The 25,164-nt window shown below is 44.6% G+C and overlaps 1 protein-coding gene and 1 non-coding gene across 2 annotated transcripts in view; both read left to right on the top strand.

Annotated features, from left to right (window-relative positions):
* The first annotated feature begins 1,375 nt into the window (after window positions 1-1,375).
* The window catches only part of ZKSCAN1 (zinc finger with KRAB and SCAN domains 1), a 66,104-nt gene continuing 42,315 nt past the window's right edge, over window positions 1,376-25,164 (top strand). Inside the window, exons 1-6 of the mRNA XM_047839198.1 lie at window positions 1,376-1,527; window positions 11,480-11,992; window positions 12,237-12,390; window positions 14,361-14,452; window positions 14,729-14,855; window positions 17,298-18,187. Coding sequence (XP_047695154.1) covers window positions 11,567-11,992; window positions 12,237-12,390; window positions 14,361-14,452; window positions 14,729-14,855; window positions 17,298-18,187 — 1,689 coding nt within the window. The 5' untranslated portion in view covers window positions 1,376-1,527; window positions 11,480-11,566. The remainder of the gene's footprint in view (window positions 1,528-11,479; window positions 11,993-12,236; window positions 12,391-14,360; window positions 14,453-14,728; window positions 14,856-17,297; window positions 18,188-25,164) is intronic.
* LOC125154873 (U6 spliceosomal RNA) lies at window positions 8,185-8,288 on the top strand. Its single transcript, XR_007147964.1, has one exon. It is a non-coding gene; the product is annotated as a U6 spliceosomal RNA (small nuclear RNA).

Genomic DNA, 25,164 nt, shown 5'->3' on the forward strand with positions numbered 1-25,164 from the left:
CTCTCTCTCTCTCTCTCTCTCTCTCTCTCTCTCTCTCTCTCCCTGTCACTCCCCCATGCACGAGCTCTCTCTCTCTGTCACTCCCCCATGCACGAGCTCTCTCTCTCTCTCTCTCTCTGTCACTTCCCCATGCACGAGCTCACTCTCTCTCTCTCAAAATAAATCAATAAACTTTAAAAATAATAATAAATAAAAAAGATATGATATGTATGAAAGCAGAGAGGAAAGGGATAAATTAAAGCCATCACATTCTTGTTAGGGTAGAGGGATTACAAGTGATTTTTTTTTCCTCCACTTTGCAATTTTCATTTAATGATACTGTAATTGCCTCTTAGTTTTCACGGGTTTTGTTTTGTTGAGACAGAGAGAGAATGAGTGGAGGAGGGGCAGAGAGAGGAGAGAGAGAGAATCCTAAGCAGGCTCCATGCTGAGGTGGGAGCTGGAGACCGGGCTGGATCTCACCTCACCACCATGAAATCACGACCTGAGCCAAAATCAAGAATTAGATGCTTAATCCACTCAGCCACCCAGGCGCCTGATCAAGTTTTTTTGTTTTTGTTTTTTGTTTGTTTTTCTTTTAAGTAATCTCTCCCAAGCAATAGGAGTCGTGCAACCACTACTAAGTCCAGTCTCTCTCATGAACCTGACTTGGAATATAGAGCAAAGTCACAACCATTAAAGCCTGTGGTCACCCTTACACAGAAGGCAGAGCAAGGTTGACTTTCCCAGCTAAAGCTGAAGTGAGAATTATTGTAGGTTGTGAAAGTACCCTGAAGGCAAAAGTGTCTGTTATTACTCTGAAAACTCCTCTTAAACTGCTGTAATACCATATGCCACATGAGCAGAACACAGAATCTTGTAACTACTTTAGTTATGGAAATACGTCCTTTGTGCACAGGCCAAATATTGGAAAACCCCACGCACTTCATTGACTGTCATCTCCAGCTCCAGAGAAGCTACCATGGCAGTTTTATGAAACCAGCCACCCCTGGCTTCACTTTGATCTTCCTCTGTTTACATACCCCTGTTTCAGTTCCTTGGCCACAGACATACAATTACTAAGAATTATTATTGCTTGATAAGAACTGTAATTACTACAATGACTGCCCGAAATGGAAAGGGCAGGAGAGAAATCGAATTATCATATGGACTGGTGTCTGAGCTGGGCCGTTTGTGTCTCGTAAGCCTGAACCCCGCCTCCGGTCCATTCCCCGAATTAACTCCCGGCACACCCGCCGAGCGCGGTAACCTTAAGACTGGAGGCTTGAGCATCGAAGGCAGGAGCGGAATCCAGCGATTCGGGAATCGAGATGCAAATTCCTCCTGCGCTCCTAGAGAGGACCCGGAAGCACAGCGCAGTCCCGGAAGGCGAGATGCTGACACACTTCCTGTCTTTGTGACTCATTGTGTCTGTGTCGAGGCGTCGGGAGGGCCTAGGTCCGTGTGCAGCGCCCTTCTGCCGGCCTGAGCCCCAGAGTCAGCTCCCCTTTCTCGCCCAGCGCCCCCAGGCTGCTCCCGGGGCTCACGGTGAGACTTGGGGCCGGCCTCTGGGGAGGGCGGGCGGCGCCGCAGGGTGTGTGCGTGAGGGTGGGCTCTGCAGCTGCGGCCCCGGGGTCCCTCCAGGCGGCCCGGGGGAGTGTGGAGAAAGTCCAAGCCCCTGGCCCGACGGTTGGAAGCGCCGTCCCTCGGGAGACGTCCCGCCCCGCCCCCGGGTCCAGGCGGGGAGGGGGTGAGGGTCTAGTGGCCGGGGGTACCCGGAGCCCTGGGGAGAAGCCGTCTGCGGGCCCCTTCCGGGCCCCTAGTCCGCAGTGTCGTCATCGTCCTTTGACGTTTCTGAGAACCGGGTCGCGAGCGAGCCGACCCCTGTCTGATTTTACTGCCCGTCCTTCGTCGCCATTTGCTTTGATTCCAGTGAGAGACTTTTTTTTCGGGGTCCTTCAGGACCTCGAGGTGAAAAATGAGGAAGGCCGAGTAATGGACACGTTTTGAGGTGCCGCTTACGTGTTTCCAGATCACCTGCTTCTCATCCCACCTCCACCCGCTAGCGGTGATTGAAGGATATTGGAAGCTTAGAGTGGATAAAGACGTGGTTCGGATCTAGTAGAGATTTTTGTACATCCCACTTTCTCTTTCTGCCTTATGGAATATTTTGAAGACTTTTAAAAATGATCTGTCCGGAAGATTACGTGGTTCCCCCAACCCCCTCGGTTCTGGGTAGTTAACTCTTGCTTGTCTTCGAGTGGGTGAAGAGTGAAGGGAATTTGTGGAAATTGCACCAGGCCATCGGGGAGACTGGTTGCCCGAGTGACCTTGTATTAGTGACCTAATACAGGACTCTTCTCCAGCTCTCAGTTTTGTCATCAGTAAAATTAACTCGATTTTCTCGAAAGGCCTTCCCACTTTGAAATTACTTGATTTGGCCAGTGCAATCGAAAAAAATTGAGCTACAGTTTAGCCTGAAGCTGTGCCCCTCCCTTCTCTTTCCTGCTGTGCCTCCAGGACACAATAAGATACTTTCATTTTAGAGAGTGGCTGTTACATGGCCTGGGACCAAAGAAAGCATTTATTGTACAGGCCAGTGCTAGGCGGATTGGAGGTGGTCAGTAAATACTTGTTGAATTGAATTGTGGAGAATTCATTGTAACCAGATCAACAAAGTACTGTTAGTATATATGCTGGCCATATGTGGAGAAATAGCTTTATTACAAAGGGAACCATAAGGACAATTTGCCCCAGAACATATCTCCAAGTTTATATTGTCTCTGAATCACTGTGCAAGATACCCATTCATTATTTCAGGCAGTTTTCCCCAGTCTTAAAGTACCAACAAGGAAGCTAGCTACTTAATACACATAGTCTTTTGCTGATTCTCTACTTGATCTAAACATTAATTTTTTTTCTAACTTTATATTGCATCTAAATACAGGTGAGTGCTATGTTAAATTTTATCTTTTCATTCTGGAGTAGTATTGGTATTTGGGTAGCTGGCTGTCTTTTAAAGGGAGCTTTTTCATGTTAAAAAAAAGTTAGGGGCACCTGGGTAGCTCAGTCGGTTAAGCATCTGACTTCGGCTCAGGTCATGATCTTGCATTTGTGAGTTCGAGTCCCATGTCGGGCTCTGTGCTGACAGCTCAGAGCCTGGAGCCCGCTTTGGATTTTGTGTCTCTCTTTCTGCCCCTCTCCTGCTCGTGCTCTGTCTCTCAAAAATAAATAAATGTTAAAAAAAAAAATTAAAAAATTTAGGGCGCCTGGGTGGCTCGGTTGAACAGCTGACTCTTGATTTTAGCTCAGGTCATGACCCCAGGGTCGCGCGATCGAGCCCTTCATCGTGCCCCATATCAGGCTCCAGGCTGAGCGTGGAGCCTGCTTAAGATTCCCCCCCCCCCCCCCCCCCCACCGTGCAGGCGCATTTTCTTACCCTGTGTCTCTAAAAAATAAAAAAAAAATATGGAGTGCCTGTGTGGCTCGGTCGGTTAAGCATCTGATTTCGGCTCAGGTCATGATCTTGAGCTTCCTGAGTTCAAGCCCCGCGTTGGGCTCTTTGATGTCAGCACAGAGCCCACTTCAGATCCTCTGTCTCCCTCTCTATCTGTCCCTCCTCTGCGTGTGTGCTCTCTCTCTCAAAAATAAACATTAAAAAAAATTAAAATAATAATAAAGTAAAATAGTTTTTTAAAAAGCTTAACAAAACTTAAAAAAAATTTAAAGCTCTGTTCAAAAAAGGGAAGAGAGGGTGCCATTTGTTTAAACTTTCAAGACTATGCTCTGGAACAAAGATACTGACCTGCTTAGAAAATAGCCTTTGGAATAAACCGAGCTTGTAACTCCAAGCCCTTTTTGTAAGAAAATCGTTGGTATTTGTCCTTGGTGACAACCGGTGGCTGGGGGTAATCTTATCTAAATCGGATAGGGTGTCAGAATGTTTTTCAGCTCAGAGGGACCCCAGAGGTAGTTTTCTACTCCCCTCCCCCATTTGACAGATAAGGATACCGAGTGCCAGAGAGGTTGAATAATTCACTCAGGGATGTGTAACTTATTTGTGGGAGACTAGAGTTTAGGTATTCCAACCTGTGCTGCTTTCACTGTTACAGGAATTCTGTTGCTTAATGTTTTAAGCAGGCTGAAAATTGGAAAGTACAGTCATAGCTCTTAAGTTTGTGGAAAACAAGGTACTCCTCTACCGCTTATTGAATGCCAGACGCTGTTTAAAGAGCTTCATATATGTTAACTCACGTAATCATCACGACAACTCTGTGAGGAAAATTTTTTTTATTCCCATTGCACAAATGCAGAGAGATATTAACTTACTGAAAATGATCAGCTGGTAAGTGGTCGGGTAGCTTATTGAAGCTTCTCCAAATAGCCCCTGGGGCTAATTTGAGGGCAGTACTGAGTGCTGTATGAGTGGGCAGAAAAATACCACACTGTAAATTCAGCAAGTATTTCTTTAAAACTAGGTGTTTGCAAGGAATCATACCAAGTGGTCTAAGAGGTACAAAGAAACATTCCCTTGGGTGGCTGGCTGGCTCAGTTGGTGGAGTCTGCAACTCTTGATCTCTAGGTGGTGGGTTCGAGCTCCACGTTGGGCATAGAGCTTACTTTAAAAAATAACAATTAAAAAAAAATGAAGAAACCTACTTTAGCAATTAGTCCAGTTGAGGAGGAAGGCGTGAACAATTACATTACAGAGAAAGAAATACAACTTCCATGGCAGATGCTTGGCAGAGAGCATTTGGGCCAGAAGTTTAGAGAGAGGAGAAGAGGTTGTTTGCTCAGATCATTCGAGAAACCCAAAATAAACCCAGCCCTTCCCACTGCTGTTGTGACTTTTCTCTTTGCCTAAGTAGGAGCAGAAATGTTGAGGGATGGGGGAGAGGGCCTCATAACTGGGGGAAGAGGGAATGTGTCTAGGCCCTTATCTCTGCCCCTTTGGGTCTCACTTCCTCCTCAGAGTCTCTTCCTCTTGAGTCCCACTGACCCAATAAATATCCCACCTTCCCCCCACCCCCCAAGCAAGCTCTGTGCCCATTGTGGGCCTTTAAACTCAACAACTCCGACGTCAGGAGTCACATGCTCCACCAACTGAGCCAGTCAGGCACCCCAGGAAGTATCCCAGTCTTTAAAACTCTGGCCTAGGTGTGGGCACAAATCAAGATTCCTTTCCTTTAGTCTCCTTCGTATAGCTGAGACAGGATAAAATTTTCATGAAAATATGAACATTTTTCTGATGCTAGACTAATTTCTACACCAGTCCTGCTCAGTTGCCCCTGGTTAGGTTTGAGGTGATTCCTACTTGTGTCTCCTGCTGTGTCTCCTTAGCCACACAGCTCCCTGGTGAAAACAGATGGCAAATGAGGCCCATTCCTGGGTGGTGATCCTTCACAGGCACCTTCAGAAGCCTTTCCTCTGGGAAAGAACCTGTGTGCACACAGAAGCTCTTCCTAACCCCACGTGTTGGGACAGAAGGAGTTTGGCATGATGGCTAGAGCTTCAACTGAGGGTTCCTAATACCAAATCCTACCTCTGCCCTTTAATTGCTGTATGACCTTGGGTGTGTTATTTAACGTCAGTAAGCCTTAGTTTTGTCATTGTAAAGTGATACGATCATCATAGCTCCCTGCTGAGATTGTTCTGTGAAATACTTAATATCTGGTCCATGGAAAGCACTCAACGAATATGAGTTCTTATGCCCCTGAATGAATGTTCTTGAACAATGATGAGGGGCAAGTGGCATTTTAGCTAAGCTCTAAAGGATAGGTAGGATTTGAAAAGGCCAGAAGAGGGGCGCCTGGGTGGCGCAGTCGGTTAAGCGTCCGACTTCAGCCAGGTCACGATCTCGCGGTCCGCGAGTTCAAGCCCCGCGTCGGGCTCTGGGCTGATGGCTCAGAGCCTGGAGCCTGTTTCCGATTCTGTGTCTCCCTCTCTCTCTGCCCCTCCCCCTTTCATGCTCTGTCTCTCTCTGTCCCAAAAATAAAATAAACGTTGAAAAAAAAAAAAAAAAAAAAAGAAAAGGCCAGAAGACTGGGAGAGGAAATCCCAGACATCGACTGTGATGTGAGAATAGGATGGTGATCAGAATCCAAGGCATATTTAGGAGCTACTCCTTTTGTGGATGGAAAAGGTTCATGCCAGAGAGGGAAAGAAATTGATGCCGATGGTGAACTTGAGAGGAAACTGGGACCAGGTACTGGGGACTGGTGACTGGAAAGCTATAGAGGTTTAGGGGTTCCTTCGGTGGCTCAGTGGCTAAGCGTCCGACTTCAGCTCAGGTCATGATCTCACAGTCTGTGGGTTCGAGCCCCATGTTGGGCTCTGTGCTGATAACTCGGAGCCTGGAGCCCGCTTGGGATTCTGTGTCTTCCTCTGTCTCTCTCTCTCTCTGCCCCTCCCCCGCTTGCCCCTCATTGGGCTCTGTGCTGACAGTGGAGAGCCCACTTTGGAACTTCTGTCTCCCTCTCTCTCTGCCTCCTCCTCTCACACTCTCACTGTCTCTCTCTCAAAAACAAACAAACATTTTTTAAAGAGAGAAGAAAGAAAGGAAGCTATAGAGGTTTATGAAGTAGGGGGAAGGGGAATAAAGGCAGGAAACCAAAGAGCGGAAGCCAGACCTGACAGAACTAGGTAATTACTTCTTCCTGGTGCTTGCAGACTGAATGCGTGTGAGGAGAGGAATCCAGAAAGGTGAGACTCTGAGCTTTAGTGAATGAGGTATCAGTAGACTATCTGATCGCTAATTGCCACTAAAGGGAAGCAAGAAGTGGCAGGGGAAACGGCAATATTTTGAGTAGCTCCTCTTTCTCCTCAGTTTAGCAGAAATAAACTGCCAGGTTCTCTAGCAGATAAGTACAAAGAAGTCAAGAGTCTTTGTCTTTCAGGGGCTTAAATTTTAGTTGGGAGGTGATGGGAACTGCAACCGAAATAACGATAATGCGAGGAGAATATATGTGGCATAAACAGGAACAGAGAAGGTATTGAGGGTGTTCAGAAGAGGAAGGTATCTTAGCTAATCTGGAACGGCGGACGTTTTACATCTGGAAGAGTACGTAAAAATTTGACCAACGAGGTTGACGTGGTCGAAACTGTTCACGGCGAAAGTGTGACGATGGGATATCACACCCTGTGCTTGGGGAACATGAATGGCCAGAGCGGCTGAAACACAGGGCATCACGACGAAGAAGAGCGGGGGGGGGGGGGGGGGTGGAGAAGACTGGAAAAGTAAAGTAGGGTGTGTTCTTTGAACACTAAATTGGCAGATAGCAAAAATTCACGGGCGCTAATTGAGGAGAAAGAGATGCCCGGAAGCGTACTTTGGCAATACGGCAGTGACCTCGCTTGGTTCCTACTGGACCTGGGAGAGATGGAAGGTAGAGAGACTATGGCACTGTGGCACAGATAGGGAGCCGGCCTTAGGGTGGTGGGAAATAATTGTGGGGGGCACAGCAGGACAAGGTAGTCTTTCTTCTGGCTTTTCAGAATGAAATTGAAAAAACTAAGGCTTTTAGGAATTATTTAGCCTCGGTTGGGAAGACGCTAGCCAAAGGAACGATCTGTTGGACTGCCTGTCCCACTGCCTCTTCCTGTCGGGGCAGCTTTCCTAACGAGGTCTTGGCTGTTCTGATGCCCAGACTTCAGGGCTGTCTCTTCCCAGACACGGCCTTGTTGACACCAGTTACTTCCCTGGCTCCTCTAGCGCTGATGTTGAAACTTCCTTAGAACAGTTGGCACCTTCTGCTTTGTACTGAAATTATTTGTGTAAAAATGGGAATCCTGCTTCACATCTTTGTATCCCCCTCCGTCTAGGAAGGCACTTGGCATATTGTAGCCTTGGAGAGGGAGATGTTTAAGAATTTAGTCGTAAGGACTTTACCAAGGCTGCTCTGAAGTTGTAAAACGTATTTACTGCAGCAGGGAGGGTGGGGTGCAAAACCGTTCTGAAGGAGATCAGCGGGAAGGGCTGGGGGGTGGTTTGCACTGGACTTGACCAGCTTAAAATCGCAGAAAAAAAATGACTGAATTCCCACATTTCTGTTTATTTCTATGTAGAAAGCCTTTTTGAATATAACGTTCTTTGTTGTTCCTAGAGTCCGCTACTTTAATAAGGATTTTGATTTTACTAAGGACAAAAAAAGTTAAGATAGAAAAACCAACCCTGTGAGAAATCTCAGATTAAAACAGCCATCGCCAGTGCTCGCTTTGGCAGCACGTGTGGTCAAATTGGCACGATGCAGAGATCAGCATGGCCCCTGCACAGGGACAACGCAAGATGCTGAAACGTTCGATTAAAAAAAAAAATCACCTCCCAGCTTTTTTTTTGGACACATTCCTATCTGTAAAAATTATTTATAAAAATTGTATACATGTAGTATTATACCAGTATTTTATATAACAAAACAAGGATACATTTAATTGTGCTATTCAGAAAATACTTTTGTGTTTTAATTGTACATGATCCCTTTTCTACCAAAATTACCAAAAATATTTTTAATGAGAGCCATGTAATTAAAAATGCTTTCTAGCTTAAAGTTCTTGGCTTTGGATGATAGAGCAGTTGAATGCTCTGTCTCTAAAACTTGAATTTGATGCTGTTGAGACGAAAAAGATACCTCACAAAGATTTGCCAGTTCAGATGGAAGAAACACATTGTCAGCTCTGCTTAGTAACTATTGGTCCTATCCACCACGCAAAATTTTTGTTGTTGAAATTCAGCTAGTACATTTCCGTTTTTCAGACCCTTAAATCATCTGTTCTTAAAAACTAATCAAAAGGTGGCATGCCTAGCTGGTTCAGTCAGCAGAGCATGATCTCGGGGGTTGTGAGTTCAAGCCCCATGTTGTGCATAGAATCTACTTTAAAAAAAATCAAGGGGTGCCTGGGTACCTCATTCGGTTAAGCATTGGACTCAATTTCGGCTTAGGTCATGATCTCACAGTTGATGGGATTGAGCCCATGTCGGGCTTGGTGCCACTGTTAGCGTGGAGGCTCCTTGGGATTCTGTCTCTCCCATACTGCCTCTGTCTTTCTCAAAATAAATAAATTTTTAAAAAGAATCAAAGGTGTTTTAAGTTTTTTTTTTTTATTATTTATTTTGAGAGCAAGCGCATGCACGTATGCAAGCAGGGAGACAATGGCGGGGGGTGGGGGGGTGGATTATCCCAAGCAGGCTCCACGCTGACGGTGTTGTAGGCATCGACTTGAGGCTCCATCCCACAAACCGTAAGATCATGACCTGAGCCGAAATCAAGAGTCCGATGCTTAACGGACTGAGCCACGCAGGCACCCCTGTTTTAAGTTTTTAAAAAACAGACTTTTGGGGGCACCGGGGTGGCTCAGTCCATTAAGCATCAGACTCTTGATTTCGGCTCAGGTCATGATATCATGATGGGATTGAGCCCCGCACTCACAGCATGGAGCCTGCTTCAGATTCTCTCCCTGTCTCTCTGCTCCTCTCCCTCTTGTGCACTCACTTGTTTGCTCTCCTCAAAGTAAATGAACATTAAAAAAAGAAAAATCTTCTTTAAAACACAAAAACAGACTTTTAAGATCTTAAAATTCTTCATTTGGAAGATTTTATACAGTGTAGAAAGTATAAATATTAACAGATGATTAGGTTTGTCCAGGATACTTAGTATCATCTCTGGAAGTTACAATTACATAACAATGTCCGCCCCCCCATACACTTTTTTTTTTTAAGCCACTTTTTTTTTTTTAAGCAGCTGCCGTGTCACTTACTGGTTGATTTCTTGTTGAATTAGTTTGACATTCGTTCTTACCCACTAATCTGCGTGAGTGAAACCTCGCTGTAGGTAGAAGCTTCATCTGTGCCACTTTCTTTTCTTTTTTTTTTTTTTTAATTTTTTTTTTCAACGTTTTTTATTTATTTTTGGGACAGAGAGAGACAGCATGAACGGGGGAGGGGCAGAGAGAGAGGGAGACACAGAATCGGAAACAGGCTCCAGGCTCCGAGCCATCAGCCCAGAGCCCGACGCGGGGCTCGAACTCACGGACCGCAAGATCGGGACCTGGCTGAAGTCAGACGCTTAACCGACTGCGCCACCCATGCGCCCCCATCTGTGCCACTTTCTTAACGTGTGTTTCCACTGTTTGCATTTCTTCGAATTGTGCTTTTTCTGTTGGAGTCTTTAAGCTGCTGGTCTTTTTTCTTCTTTTCTTTTTTCCAGATGTAATTGACATATAACATCGTATTCCAGGTGTACAACGTAATGGTTTGATATTTGGGCAAAACGATCGCAATAAATCTAGTTAACATCTGTCACCACAATTACAATTTTTTTTTCTTGTGATGAGGGTTTTTAAGGGCACTTAGCAACTTTCAAGTATGCAATACAGTGTTATTCACTGTAGTCCCCTTGTTGTACATTATGTTCCTATGACTTCTTTAAGACCTGGAAGTCTATCATTTGAGCCCTGTCACCCAGTTTGCCTGCCCCTGTACTTGTCTCTTTTATGAAGACAAGATTAGTTCAAGCTGGATAAAATAATCCATTATTCCACATAACTGGTCTCAGGTAAACTGGGAGATATCACAGTACCTAAAAGTGAACAAGTGAAATGAGGAAGTTTTGGCAGCCCTCTGTGTGGGGGAGGGAGGTTCTCGCTTTTTCCTTGGGACGTACCCTGTGACATGTGCCGGTTCGACATTTAACCAAGGGCAGGTGTTAATGTCAGTTTGTAACATGCCGTCTGTAGAATGGCACTGGCGGTCGTGCCTCCCTGCTAGTGCTGTCGTGTCCGGAAATAAGATGACGTGTGTACTGCTCGAAGCCTGGTACCTGGCGCCCTGCTGACACTCAGCTCTCTCTGGGACGAGCACTTAGAAGCATGGCGTCGTAACCTGCTGTCCTGGAGGTTAGGTGTTCAGACTCAGGCACACACCCTAAGGGTGTTATTGGCCTGTTGGATGTTTCTCTCTGCACACTTTTTTTTTTTTAAGGGGCACCTGGGTGGCTCAGTCGGTTAAGTGCCTAACTCTTGATTTCAGAGTTAACTCTTAACTCAGTTGGTTAAGTGCCTAACTCGTGCAGGTCTGATCTCTCAGTTCATTTGTTCAAGCCCCACCTTGGGTTCTGCATTGACAATGTGGAGCCTGCTTGGGATTCTCTCTCTTCTCTCTCCTCTCTCTCTCTCTCTCTCTCTCTCTCTCTCTCTCTCAATAAACAAACAAACAAAAAACCTTAAAAAGAATTTATTTTTAAGTAATCTCTACACTCAACATGGGGCTCAAACTCACAACCCCGAGATCGAGAGTGTGCCACATGCTCTACCAACTGAGCCAGCCAGGCACCCCCTCTCTGTAAGCCTTAACATATAAAATGACGGTGAAAACAGTGTGACTCTGGAGGTTTTGTTTTTTCTTTTGCTTTTCAGAGGCATTTTCAGTGCCTTGATGTGCAGCCTTGTGTGAAGTGTTGACACAGGTCACTTTTCATAAAGGTACTAATAGTTATGTTTACTATGTCAGGAACAATACCGAAACATATCAGAAAACATCTAGAACAGAAAGGAGAGCACAGACCCTGTTTGGATCAAGTCAGCTCCCTGAGCCTGAATGATGACTGCAGAATCCAGGGAAGCCACAGGTCTGTCCCCCCAGGCTGCCCAGGAGAAGGATGGTATCGTAATAGTGAAGGTAGAAGAGGAAGATGAAGAAGACCACATGTGGGGGCAGGATTCCAGCCTGCAGGAGACGCCGCCTCCCGACCCAGAGATTTTCCGCCAACGTTTCAGGCACTTCTGTTACCAGAACACTTTTGGGCCTCGAGAGGCTCTGAGTCGACTGAAGGAACTTTGTCACCAGTGGCTCCGACCAGAGATAAACACTAAGGAGCAGATCCTGGAGCTGCTGGTACTGGAGCAGTTCCTCTCCATCCTGCCCAAGGAGCTCCAAGTCTGGCTGCAGGAATACCGTCCTGATAGTGGGGAGGAGGCTGTGACCCTTCTGGAAGATTTAGAGCTTGATTTGTCAGGACAGCAGGTAAGACGAAGGTGAAACCTATTCTGTATAAGCAGCACTTGGGCTGTAAGCCTGGAGCAAAGAGAGAGTTGCAGTTTGAAGCTGGCACTGGTAGTCTTTGTGGCGGTTATTCTTCTCCGCTCAGATGCTGAGAGGTGCTCTGGCCTCCTTCGCCTGCATCCACTCTTTATACGTACCCTCTTTCTGTTCATTTAAACTCCGGTGTAAAAAATGATTTACCCATAAACCCACCATTTGTCCTCAGGTCCCAGGTCAAGTTCATGGGCCTGAGATGCTTGCCAGGGGGATGGTGCCTCTGGATCCAATGCAGGAGTCCTCAAGCTTTGACCTTCATCATGAGGCCACCCAGTCCCATTTCAAGCATTCATCTCGGAAGCCTCGCCTCTTGCAGTCACGGGGTAAGAAAGAGGCAAGATTTCACGTGGGGGAAAGCAGACTGTCCGGGGTGGGAGTGCCCTCTCTGTGTTGCTGAGGGCCTGTAATAAAAAAATTTTTAAGCATGCTTTTTTTTTTTTAATCATTACACTTTATTGTCATTATTAATAAATAAATATTGGGGGAAATGACACTTACAGCTCAACCTCAGGAGTTAACGTTACTGAGATGGTAAATAAAATGTGCATCATGAACTGGGGTGGACATTACATTATTCTTGGAATGATTAGCATTTTGGATGTCCAGATTTTTTTTTACAGGAAAGTGCTAGGAAGTGGTAATATATTTCCGGTCTGGGTTTTAAGACACTCTTGTTAATGTCCTAAGTTGCCTTGAAAAGGATCAGTTTTTAAAATTCATTTTATTTCAGATGTGTCAGAATGTTGTAGAACGTCTTTTCCTAGCTTCCAAAAATTTCAAACAGTGTGGAAAGGATGGGAAAAATATTTTGGTTTTTTGTGAGGAACGTGAGGAAAAAAATCATTTCAGGGTCATGTAAATGAAAATCAGTTTAAGTTTTTTTTCCTTTGAGGGAAATATTAATGTCTTTATCCAATTTAAAAATCAAAGTAGGTATGTAGACATCTCTAAAAACAATAACATACTAAAAGTCTAGTTGTTCGAGAGGAGTTGATAAAGGAATGTTCCTTATCCAATGTGTTTATTTGTGATGGCATTTAAGGCGTGAATATTAGAGCTGCAGGAAACGTTCTCTGCGTGTTGGAGAAATCCATGTAAATCAGTGCATTGTGATGTTTGATTCACCACTGTCCGTGCAGTCCCAGCCATGTCCTATCTAGGACTTGCGAGGTCTCTCTACCCTTCACGTGGGGGAAGCCAGAAAATTGAAGAGGGTGTTTTTAGTTTTAAGTGCCAGATTAAGAGCTTTTTGTCCCCAGAGTTAGCAGTTTTAGAGACCCTGACACCTACCCTTGATGCTTACTAAATAGGTCTCCAGGGAATTCAGCCATTTGCGTTTCTCCTCAATTCCCTCTTGGCACTACCCCTCTTCCAGAGTCTTTCCTAATTCTCAGAAGGTTAAAATGCTAGATACTTGGGTCTTTTTTGCACATTTTGCTTTAGCTTCTCTTTTAACCACCTGGTCTGAAATAGTTACAGGGTTTAGTAATTCAGTCTCAAGTTCGTTTCTCTTCTGTCTTTGCAGCTCAGTAACATCATCTGTTTATCCAGTAATACTTCCAAATCTCACATTACTTGGCAAGGGAAGATTTTAATTTTGCGGTTTGGAAATTTGTGCAGTTGTTCTTACACATTGCAGTTAGTGTGATCATCTGATCGATGTCTTGTATTAGATCCGTGTCAACCCATGCTTTTATATACTTGTGAATGTCTTGTCGACATTTGAAGCATGTATGCATTTTATCAGAAAACTGTGGCTAAGTGAGGGAGAAAAGTAGAAGCACAAAAAATGGCCAGAATAGATTCCCTTGTTACTCTGAGTAATGTCTCTGTTCTGAGACATTACTACGGAAGATTGTTAGCACTCATGTTTTATTGTTCATAACTCGATGAAATTCTGATGCTCTGGCTCTTTGGATTGCGGAAAATTAAATTGTGAGCCAAACTTGAATCATGGACTGAATTAACCCATATCTGTAGCTGAGAATAGGAAGCTGGCTCTGCCATTCTTAACTGTGTGACATTAGACAAGTCATTTACCCTCTCAGGGCTTGGATTCCCCCTCATTAAACTAAAAGGATTGGACCAGGTGATTTTAAGGACCCTTTTATGACACCTTGTGACTCCCACCTAAAAGTCTTGTCTTTGTTAAATTCTCCGCGGTTAACTATTCTGTAGTTAAGCACTGAACATCGAACATGCTGGTGCAGGAAAGAGAGTGCCCCAGGCCCTTCTTGGAGGGGAGGCCCAGCACAGAGCTGGTTTCACTCACAGCTCCTTTCTCCTCCCTCAGCTCTCCCTGCCACCCACGTTCCTGCCCCTCCTCACGAGGGGAGTCCCAGAGACCAGGCGATGGCATCTGCACTATTCACAGCAGATTCCCAGGTGAGCTGTGGGCCCCTCTGCCCTTCTGAGACCCTCGTGTCTGCCTCTCTTCCTGAAGGTCTTTTAGCTCTCTCCACCCAGGACACAATCTTGATGCCCCAACCCACAGAGTAGCCCCACTCCTCCTGATCCCATTCACCAGAGCCTTATGGTCACCTTTTCTTTCCCGGCATCCTGTAGGTTTGCAGTCAATTCTGTCCCTGACTCCAGGTTTGGGTGATGGGGTTGTCCCTGAGCTTTGGGAGAACTGAGTGTGGGGCTCTCATATTATTTCAGGCAATGGTGAAGATCGAGGACATGGCCGTGTCCCTCATCCTGGAGGAATGGGGATGTCAGAACCTGGCTCGGAGGAATCTCAATAGGGACAACAGGCAGGAGAATTATGGGAACGTGTTTTCCCAGGGTAAGACTAATGCAGGATTGTTGTCTGAGATTGTTTTGCATCTTTTTTTGTTAGTTGTGGAATTTCTGATGTGGTCAGCTGAGAGTTGACAAGGATTGAGAGACTACTGAGCACCCCCCCCCCTTTTTTTTTTCAGACCAATTAGAGAAGGAGCACAATTACATTTACTTAGCCCCCAAAGCCTGATACTGTGATTCCCTGATTCCAAGTGGATTTTTTACCTTTCAGTAGTTTTTGCTGTTAGAAATCAGAAATACTCTTGTGTTCTGAGTCCTCACCTCTTCAACCAGTCTGATCCTAGGATTCTTCTCCGGTCCCCTTGGGTTGCAGTGGAGGTGCCTCTGTCGAGGGGGTAGAATCTGTATTTCCTATTAGGTCCATGTGAGACCTGATCATTGGTCTAGTCCTAACCTAGGACCACATTCCTGGAGTTACCAAGCATCCTCCCCTGGGCTTTCTGTCTTTTTCCATCCTGCGAGCACAGCTCCACAACGGCTTTATTTAATTCATGAACTTGCGCCTGTTACCTCCCATGTGATTAGGATTCCCAGTTTCCAAACCCAGTGCTGGTCTTCTGTGGAGAGGTCTGTTCTGAATGAGTAGTAGGAACAAAAAGTTTTAAGAGATATCATCCAGATAAGACAAGGTGACACAATTGACAAACATTCCCATTTGTCCCTGCAAGACCTCAAGCCTTGGAAGACAATACTGGACAGCAGCTCCCAAATAAATAGTATCATGGGGGGTTCACAGTGAGACTTCTGCCGGGGGGGTGGGGGTAGGGTAGGGAGGAGGGTCACTGATGGCGACCGAAGAAGGAACCTCAGGTTTTGTCTCGAACCATAGATATAACCGGGTGATAGTTTCCTGGTTAAGCCAAGGAACTGATCTGTGTTTATGAGCTGGGTATTACCTATCCCATGATAACTTCAAAAAGCAAACAAACAAAAACAGTACAGTCTGGGAACTATCCAGATAACCAAGGACTTTGGCTTGGAATTCAAAAGAAGTGGACTGATGTCCTCAGTATTTATGGCGATTTCATCACTAAAATCAGAGGTTAGATACCGTTCAACTCTCTAATTTCTTTCGGAGGTCTGTTTGGGATAGTGCAGACCCACTTGGAAAGGGTTCTTAAAGCCCAAGTAAATAAAGAATAGGGTTGAGATATCTTGGGTCTCTCCCTAGATGATTGTAGAGATAGATAGATAGATAGATAGATAGATAGATAGATAGATAATCTCTATATACACACATTATAGATATAGATATATATATGTAGATATAAATAATACTGCATGGTTTTTGAACAATTTTCAATCTCTATTTAAAAATAACGACATGCAGAATTTAGCAGTCTACAATAAAGGCGTATTCCAGTGTTTCACCAGTGCGCTGGTTGCTACACGAGAGCGTCAGCTTTGTGTTTATAAAATTTGGGATTTTTACATTCTCTCTGTCATGGGCTATATACAGAATTGTTTTCAGTTTCTTTTCTGTTCTCCGTTATTCTCAGTGGTCTGTCAGTGAAGGTTCTAGTTACGTTTATTAATGCCCCAACCAGCTGCTTCCCCCTTGTCTCTGATACCTGAGCACTGTCAGCTCTGAGGTGCTCTCACTGGAGGAGATAATCTCCTGTGTCCCAAAGGCCTATGTAACCTGCCAAGTCCAGAGCTCCTTGTTTTGTCCGTTAACCGTGGACTTGTAAAAAGCTCACAGAATTGGAGGAGTATTCACTTTTCCTTTATTAACTATGTATATGCCTTTCTTTGTGCTAATACCACTTACTGTTTTCTAGGAGAGACCTGTCCATTCTTGTTTCAAACTTACTAGAAATGGAAAGTGATTTTTTTTTTTATGTTTATTTATTTTTGAGAGAGAGACAGAGTGTGAGCTGGGGAGGGACAAGAGAGACAGGGAGACACAGAATCCAAAGCAGGCTCCGTCCAGGCTCTGAGCTGTCAGCACAGAGCCTGACGCTGGGCTCGAACTCACAAACCGTGAGATCATGACCTGAGCCGAAGTCGGACGCTCAACTGACTGAGCCACCCAGGCACCCCTGGAACGTGATTTTTTTAAACATATATTCCTTCAAATTAATTAGGGGGTGACCAGTCATACAACTGTGAATGATGACCTCCTGCATTCCTCATTCCTTCCTTCCCTAACTCGTCCTGCTCCCTCCGCTCTTCCTAGGTGCATGCTCCCGTGCTGTCAGCACACTGCCCCTGCTGTCCTCCTACTCTCTCTGCCCTCTCCTCCCCAAACTCTGCTCCCTGTTATCCCCATTCTCTTCCCCTGTTTTTCTCATATTTCATCCCTGTGGATACTGTGATGCCACTTTACAGGCATGTAGAAGCTTCCTGGGGAACAGTGTCACTTGATTAATTACCCCACAGGTTGAAAAGAAAATGTTGCTATTTGTATTTTCTGTTGTGTCAGGTCGTGAAAACAGGAATGAGAATGAGGAGTCAGCCTCAAAGGCTGAAAACGCAGAAGACTCAGCATCACGTGGGGAGACAACAGGAAGATTCCAGAAAGATTTTGCAGAGAAACGTGAACAGCAGGGCAGAATAGTAGAAAGGCAGCAAAGAAACCCTGAGGAAAAAACCGGAAGAGAAAAAAGAGATTCGGGGCCAGCTACAGTCAAGGAAAAAAAACCCACCACGGGAGAGAGAGGTCCAAGGGAGAAGGGTAAAGGATTGGGAAGAAGCTTTAGTCTGAGTTCAAACTTTAACGCCCCCGAAGAGGTGCCGACGGGAACGAAGTCCCACAGATGTGATGAATGTGGAAAATGCTTCACGAGGAGTTCAAGCCTTATTCGCCATAAAATAATCCACACTGGAGAAAAGCCCTATGAATGTAGTGAGTGTGGGAAAGCCTTCAGTCTTAACTCAAACCTTGTCCTGCATCAGAGAATCCACACCGGAGAGAAGCCTCATGAATGTAACGAGTGTGGCAAAGCCTTCAGTCACAGTTCAAATCTCATTCTCCATCAGCGGATCCACTCTGGAGAGAAACCTTATGAATGTAATGAGTGTGGGAAGGCCTTCAGCCAGAGCTCAGACCTTACTAAACATCAGCGGATCCACACGGGGGAGAAACCCTATGAATGTAGTGAGTGCGGAAAAGCTTTCAACCGAAACTCATACCTTATCTTGCACCGGAGAATTCACACACGAGAAAAGCCGTACAAATGCACCAAGTGCGGCAAGGCCTTCACCCGGAGCTCGACCCTCACTCTGCACCACAGAATCCACACGAGAGAGCGAGCCCCCGAGTACAGCCCCGCCTCCCTTGATGCCTTTGGAGCCTTCCTGAAAAGCTGTGTGTAAGGCAAGGAGTTGTCCACAAGCCATTTCCCCCTTCTGTTTCCAAAATTACCTTAGAGACGTGTGCCCACGGAGGGGAAAAAAGGCAGCCTCAACAGATTATAAAAGTCACACTTAAGGATCCTTGTAGCTACATCAGCAGTGTTCTGCCTTTGCATAGTCTGTGGGCATGTAATCCCTCCACACAGCCCCTGCAGGGGAAAGCTAGTCACATGGAGAATCCTCACGATACTTCCGTACAAGACGAAAGCACACATCACGGCAAAACGTCAAGCTTTTCAGTAATGAGGATACCTTTTAAGGTGCTCTTGGCCCAAAAAACCACAGTACAAAATTGAAAGATTAAGATTGGCCCCGTGAAAACGATACTGAGGTTTAAAGCTGCTTGCTGCAAACAAATCCCACTTGGCCAGCATCTTGCTATCCCGTATTTCTCAAAAAGAGGAACAGTTGAAACAAAAACTGCATTGGGACATGCTGCTCAAACTAGTTCTAGAGATGATAAGTTATATATGTGATCACTGGTAGCCTGCCAAAGCTATAGAAATCTAGGACTGTGCTGATCAGTATCAAACCAAAGATTTCTGGCTCTTCCTGAACGAGGGTACGTGCACCAGTCTACAGTTCCAAAGGACTGCAACAAATGTAGATGGCTCTATCCTCATCACTGAGATAAATCCTACTGAAATGGCAACAATGATTCAAAACCCTTCTCTCCCTTCTCGAAGCACTATGGCACTCCTAAATGCATTTCTCCACAAGCTAGCACTTGATTGTATACTGTCTTTTAATCCACCATTGTTTCGTGTATGAAAGTTTTCGTCCTGCCCCCTGCCACACCCCAGCAAAGAGATGCTTTGATCGTCAGGGGATATATTTACATCCCTGTCAGCACTGGACACAGTGCTGAACACCTAAGACGCACTCATTATACCTGACTTCTAACAGGACTTTCTATGCTTATGATAAAGTCCTGTGTGAATCATGAGTACCTGAAGTATGGTAGCCTGGCCCAACTTTTGAAGAGGACCTTCGGAATCCGAGGCATGCTAAAGCTCTGGGGTCTGATGCTGTTTTTATCCTGAATATAAAAGAAAGGTGCTGGCCAGCTGCCTGCATAGACTCTTCCTAAACACAGATCTGTGAGTAAGTACCATGGAATGTCAGAAGTGACTTTATTGTCATCATCTTAAGAAAAATAGAACATTTACTAAGGCCAGTTTTTAACATCTTTCTGTTCCAAAAGATCTTAGAATTCTCTTCAGTCAGCTGTTGAACGTGATCATTTAGGCACTTTCTGAGTCATTTGTAACTAAATATAGTTCAGAAGCTATAATTTGTGTTGCTTTTCAGAAAAAGGAAACCTGTAGAGTGCATCCCCCCCCACACACACACACTTTTCCAGAAGCTTTGCAAAAGCATTTGATATCGTTAGCTGGCAATTAACCAAACAAGTTTGTTGCTCTGAGGAGTTCACCAACAAGCTGAGACGTGGTTGGGTGTATCATAGTTGAACTGCACAGCATCTCTTCTGTTTCTCACCCCTGAAGACTGAGGGGAGGTTCTGAAACTCATCTTTTCCATCGTCTGTGCAGGAGGAAGCAATTGGCTGCCTAGAAACTAATGGCAGACGTTTTTCAGATACACATACGGGAGACTCAGGTAGCATGGGCTACATAGGCAGTCCTCAGGGACTTGGGTAGAGATGACTCTGCTCCTGAGAGTGTGCAAATGATGGTGGACAGCCCTGCATGAACTTAGAAACAGACTAAGAGCAGACCCGAAGACTCCCCTTCCTGGGGGAACCCCACATAGAGTTTGAGGTTTTCTGTCAAGAAACAAAACTATCATTGACCAGTTGTTCAGTGACCCAGCAGCTCAAGCCTGGGAGACAGCATGGCTGTATGGGGAACCAGTAAGGTGGGGACAACTGTGGCCTCAGTTTCAGACCAAACTAGAAATTCTGCACAGCAGTAATTCTTTGGCCTCTCTTTAGAGCTGGGACCGACCACAGCTCCCCTGTAGCTTCTAAGCGGTCCTGTCAGTGTTGGCTGAGGAAACTTCAAGGAAGTCTGCAGGTGACCAGACTATTTCTGTCCGTCCAGTTTCAGACCAACAGAAGAGATAGTCCAGAAGAATATGCCTACATAGCTTTTTATAGTCCGTGAAGGTGGAAGAAGTGCTTTTAAGGTTTTTTTCAGAGAGGACGCCACGGTGGAGGCTTCACGGCTGGTGCTCGTCAGCAAAGACTTGCCACTGGGGAGCACCAGGAGCAGCAGGCCGCTTAACCCCAGGCACTGATCAAAGCACTGACTGTTCTGGAGAGGGAACGAACTTGGGTTGGTTCCACATTGGTCCTTTTTTGTTGTTGTTGTTGTTTTTAGCCATAACTCCATGCTGACATTAATTCAGCCATCGTTTTGGGGTTTTTTGTTTTGTTTTGTTTTTGTTTTTTTGTTTTGAAAAGGAAAGTTCAGTCCAGCCTGTGCCCTCCTATTTCTCTTCCTTGCCGACCACGGGGGAGCCACAGCGGTTGCCTCAGATCTTCAGCAGATTCACTTCTGAAAGCAGCCATTTGAAAATGCGTTTTCTGGGGGCCGGGGGGACAGGCTATGGCTGTTCACGAAAACCTTTCACATTGGTCCATTTATCAGCTGCTCAGTGTAGAGTGTAATTGGGTCACGGTCAGAAAGGCTCACCACATCTCATTAGTGTGTCAGGACACTCAGAAGTTCTTGACTGGCCGAAGTCTATTAAGAAACAGTTTAAGTACTCCATAGTTAACCATTAGCATGCTAGTTGACCTGATGGAAGTTTTTGAAGGGGTTTTAAAGGATATACCTTAAATACACCTGCCAGGAAGATAAGTAAAATTCTTCAGATTGTGGGGGGGGGATTTGTCTGTATTCCAGCCTGGCAGGCAAGGCTCCAGCCTGAAAAGACAGATCTCTGAGGCATCTTGATATGTAAGACACCTCGTGTTTGATCAAAGGCATACAAGTGAAACTGTGCTAAATGTGTACAGACAGCTCGCTGCATTTGATACGTGAGACCATTGACATCTTACATACATCAGAAAACTCATTCCAGGAAAGAACCTCGAGAATGCGATAAATATGGCAAAGCCTTTCATCACATCTCAGCCCTTGGCATCCAAAAGCTTACACTGTAAATAAACTTTATTAATATTGTATGTGAGGAAAACTTTCACGTATACCACTCATTGCTTTGGACAGAAAATGAATTCCGTCAGTATGTTCCAATCATGTAATGAATTTCAGAAACACTGCAGAGGAAGCTTGATCCACTCCAGAGGATCCACAGAAGAAAAAAAATGTGGGGAAATGCTAAAAAGAAGGCAAAAATTGTTAAAAAATTGTTCATGTTGGGTACTTCTATATATTTTGTATGACCCACAATGTCAATGTCTGTGTTTTGTACCTTCAACCCCAGTTGTGATTCTGTGTATTCCCTATAAACAGATAATGTATTTTATTTTAATCTATTTGACAGAACACATCACTCCAAAAGAGCAAAACTTCTGGAGTGAGTAGTGAAGGAGTTGATGTGGGTATAGACAAAAAGTCGGTTTACAGAACAGAAGAGGGGGAAGAGGAGAGAAAACCTTTAGAGTTTGGTGCTCACCAAATCAGAAGAGATTAGTAGATTCCTTAGGAGAGACAGGTCAATAGGCCTCTAAAATAGAACAGTTCCTATAAACATCTGCAGCTTCCTGCGCATTTTCTCTTCAAAGCCAGGAAGTGGACCTCTTAGCTGCCAGCTCACCATTTCAGGCAAAGAAAATGGGTTCTCTGAGCTTGTGAGGTGGGGGAAGAGGGGCTTCTCCAGGAATCAAGAGTAGGGAGTGCACTGGAAAGACCCATTGGGACCCATTAACCTGACCAGGTCATATAAACTATGGCCCTGCTTCCCCCACTAACTCTGTTCTTTATGCTTAGGCAATTTGGGTTAGCAGAACGCCAGGATGGGCCCTTTCCTGGAAAACCGGCATCCAGTTCCTGGCATGGCAGGAAGTTTTTCTGATAAGGCTTGAGAAGCGTTTTGCAGTATTTGCTTTGGCTGTGCTCCTGTGTAGCTTCCCTGCTCCCACTTACTTCCCGTGATTATTAGAAGGCTTGTGAAGATTCATAGCTGTGAAGGAATTTTTTTCTTCCTTTTTATCCTAGAGTTGATCACCTTTTATTCCAGGGTCTGGTCACCCTGATGTCCTCATCTGAAGCTAGCTAACCAGGTTCATCCTACCATCCTCATGGAAGATTCGTTATGTGAATTGGAGTAACAGTATTAAAATGTAGTCAAACGGTGACAGCAATACTTGCCAGAGGAGCCATATTTTTGTGTGTCCAACTCTGAGCAACTTCTCAGAAATATTTATGAGGGGGCTGGGTTCCCCATCTGGGAAACCAAATGAAGGTCTGCAGGTTGTGAAATGAAATGTAGAGTCAGAAGAAGAAACTAAGTGGTATAAATAGATCTTTTCATAGAAGTTAGAGTAGATTTTTATTTCAACTACTACTGGAGAGTTTAATAAAAAGCATTATTTGCAGAGTTTTCCTAACCTAGGTTTAGATTTTGTTTTTAGAATGGACACACTACTGTACATTTAAAAGCAGTTACTTATTTTGCTATTCAAATTAATTTTTTATTATATCTGAAGATGAAATTATCTGTTTTACTTTTCAAAGCTTTGTAAAACAAACTTGAAGTTATAGGGAGGCTAAGCCATCTCCAATTCTGCAGGTCAAATAAAAGTTGGAGAAATAACTTTGGGCATATCATACAACAGAATGTGTCAATGTGAGAACTTAGTTTCATATTGTTCTGTTTGACGGTGGATGGCACAAACCTCATGTTTTCCTCTTATCCTGAAACAGTGGAAGGTAAGGAGAGGCATGAGGTTTGGCTTCTAAACACTGTTATTTTAACAGCTTTTTTTTTTTTTTTAATGTTTTGAGATTTCTCCCCTCCGTTTACTTAAAGAATTATGGCCCACTTAGAATTACATGGTAATTAGCAAAGCTAATTGGTCTTCAAGTTCAACTTTCTCCCTTCAGCAAGCACTCATGAAGCAGTGAGGCCGAGTGAGTGTCTTAAGACATAAAAAAAATGAGACCTGCAAGTGATTGAAAGGTGGTAATAAAACTCAGATTTCATTCCAGTTTCAGATTTGGGTTTTAAGTTTCTTGAGTCCAGGGAAGGGACTAGGCAAGCGCAGTCGCCCCGACTCAGGTGTGTGTGTTACTGCTTGCTCGCCTTCCTCCTCACCTCAACCACTGACCAGTGTAAGTAAGGTTTCTTTCTGCCCTAGCAAGGACAAAGCATGTTAGGCTCAGACCAGCTTCTGCCAGTAGCAGGGGTTACATGAAAACGAATAATTGGGGGGAGGGGGGATGAGGGGGGAGAAGGTGGATGGTGATTGTGCAGAAAAATCTTGTTCTAAAACAATACGAGTGTGAGGGTAAGGGTGGGGAGGGTTACAAGCAAAATCAGCGATTATTTTAAAATGAACATATTGTATTTTTATTAACTTGTAGTTAAATATAGGTTATTACAACCAGGTCGACATGATAAGCCTAAATCTATATAGAGAGCTAACTCAGGCATTGTCTTGTTTATCTGTAGACTGGATAAGACAAACCTTTCCTGTTCTGTCAGTCCCTAGTTTCTTAGTTTAGAATAAGTTAGATCGAAAGAAGAAAATGTGTCTTTGTAATACCCGCAGAATTAAGTTCTTGCTGTTGAAACCTGGCTTCTCATTTCACTAGTCTTAGGAGAGTCCAGACGCTTGGTAGATGTTCAAGAAGTGATTTTTAAATTGCATTTGTTCCTTTAAAATCCTCATTAACCTTTCTAGGAAGGCTTCTTTGAATAAATAATGGGATCTTAGAGGAAAAGTGGTTTGTTTTTTTAAAAGCTAGGGAACTCCTCTATTGAAAATCATTTGAAAACTTGATTGAGGACTAAAGTTTCCATTATGAGAAATGGCAACAAAATGACACTTACATGCATTTATAGTCAATGGTCCATTGTAGGCGGCCGGTGGTGTCTGATGAATGTTAGAGCAGTGAGGTTGGGGAAGGAGATTGTGGGGAATTGTAATAAATATCTCTATGTTGTTTCTCTTCTGGGTCATGGTAAAACAATAAATTCTCACCTCTAGGTGGCAGTGTTGGTGGCGTTTGCTTTTTGTCCTCCTTCGTTGCATAAATACACATTTTGGGTGAAGGAAAAAGTATAATTTCAAAGTTAAAAACAACTGCACCCCTGCAGACCATCTTCGCAGCCATGAACATGCTGTAAGTAACATCACAGGAGCACGTTCCAGGCGGCCTTTCGAAGGCAACCAATGAAAACCTGTGGTGTGAAGTAGCTCTTCCCGATACCCCAAAACACGATTTTCTCAGAAGACGGAACTATTAAAACAACCTTTGACCAATTTATGACACTCCAAAAAAAACTGAACATCCTAACGGTTGGTGCAGCAGGTGATCTGTTCAGATCTTCACACTGTGACTTCTCCCCTGATAACCTGGTTCTGTTACTGTGCAATGTAGTGAAACAGACTCCATTTGATTTTTTTTCTTACTTTGTCTCATTTAAATGCTTTATACACCCTATTTGGAAACCAGAATCGAGGCGTGAAACATTCTATCTGCTTCCGTTTCAGGGTTCTTAAGGACTACTAACTCCTGCCCTGCCTGCTCTAGTGGAACATGCAAACTCTTTTTAAAGTAAATAAAAGAAGGAAAAGGTGGCACATGTGAAAAAAAAAAAAAAAGTTTTTTATGCATTGATCTTCACAATAAAATCCCCCCATTCAGGGGAACTTTGCCCTGTTCAAGGGTCTTAGCACCCCGCTCCCCCCACTGCCCAGAGAGCAGAACCTGAGCTGAGGGCTTGTGTGCAGATGATTTATTTGGGAAAGTGATTCCAAGGAACTGAAGTGAGGGACGGGG

Source organism: Prionailurus viverrinus, chromosome E3, assembly GCF_022837055.1.
Source record: "Prionailurus viverrinus isolate Anna chromosome E3, UM_Priviv_1.0, whole genome shotgun sequence".
In the NCBI taxonomy this organism is placed as follows: domain Eukaryota; kingdom Metazoa; phylum Chordata; class Mammalia; order Carnivora; family Felidae; genus Prionailurus; species Prionailurus viverrinus.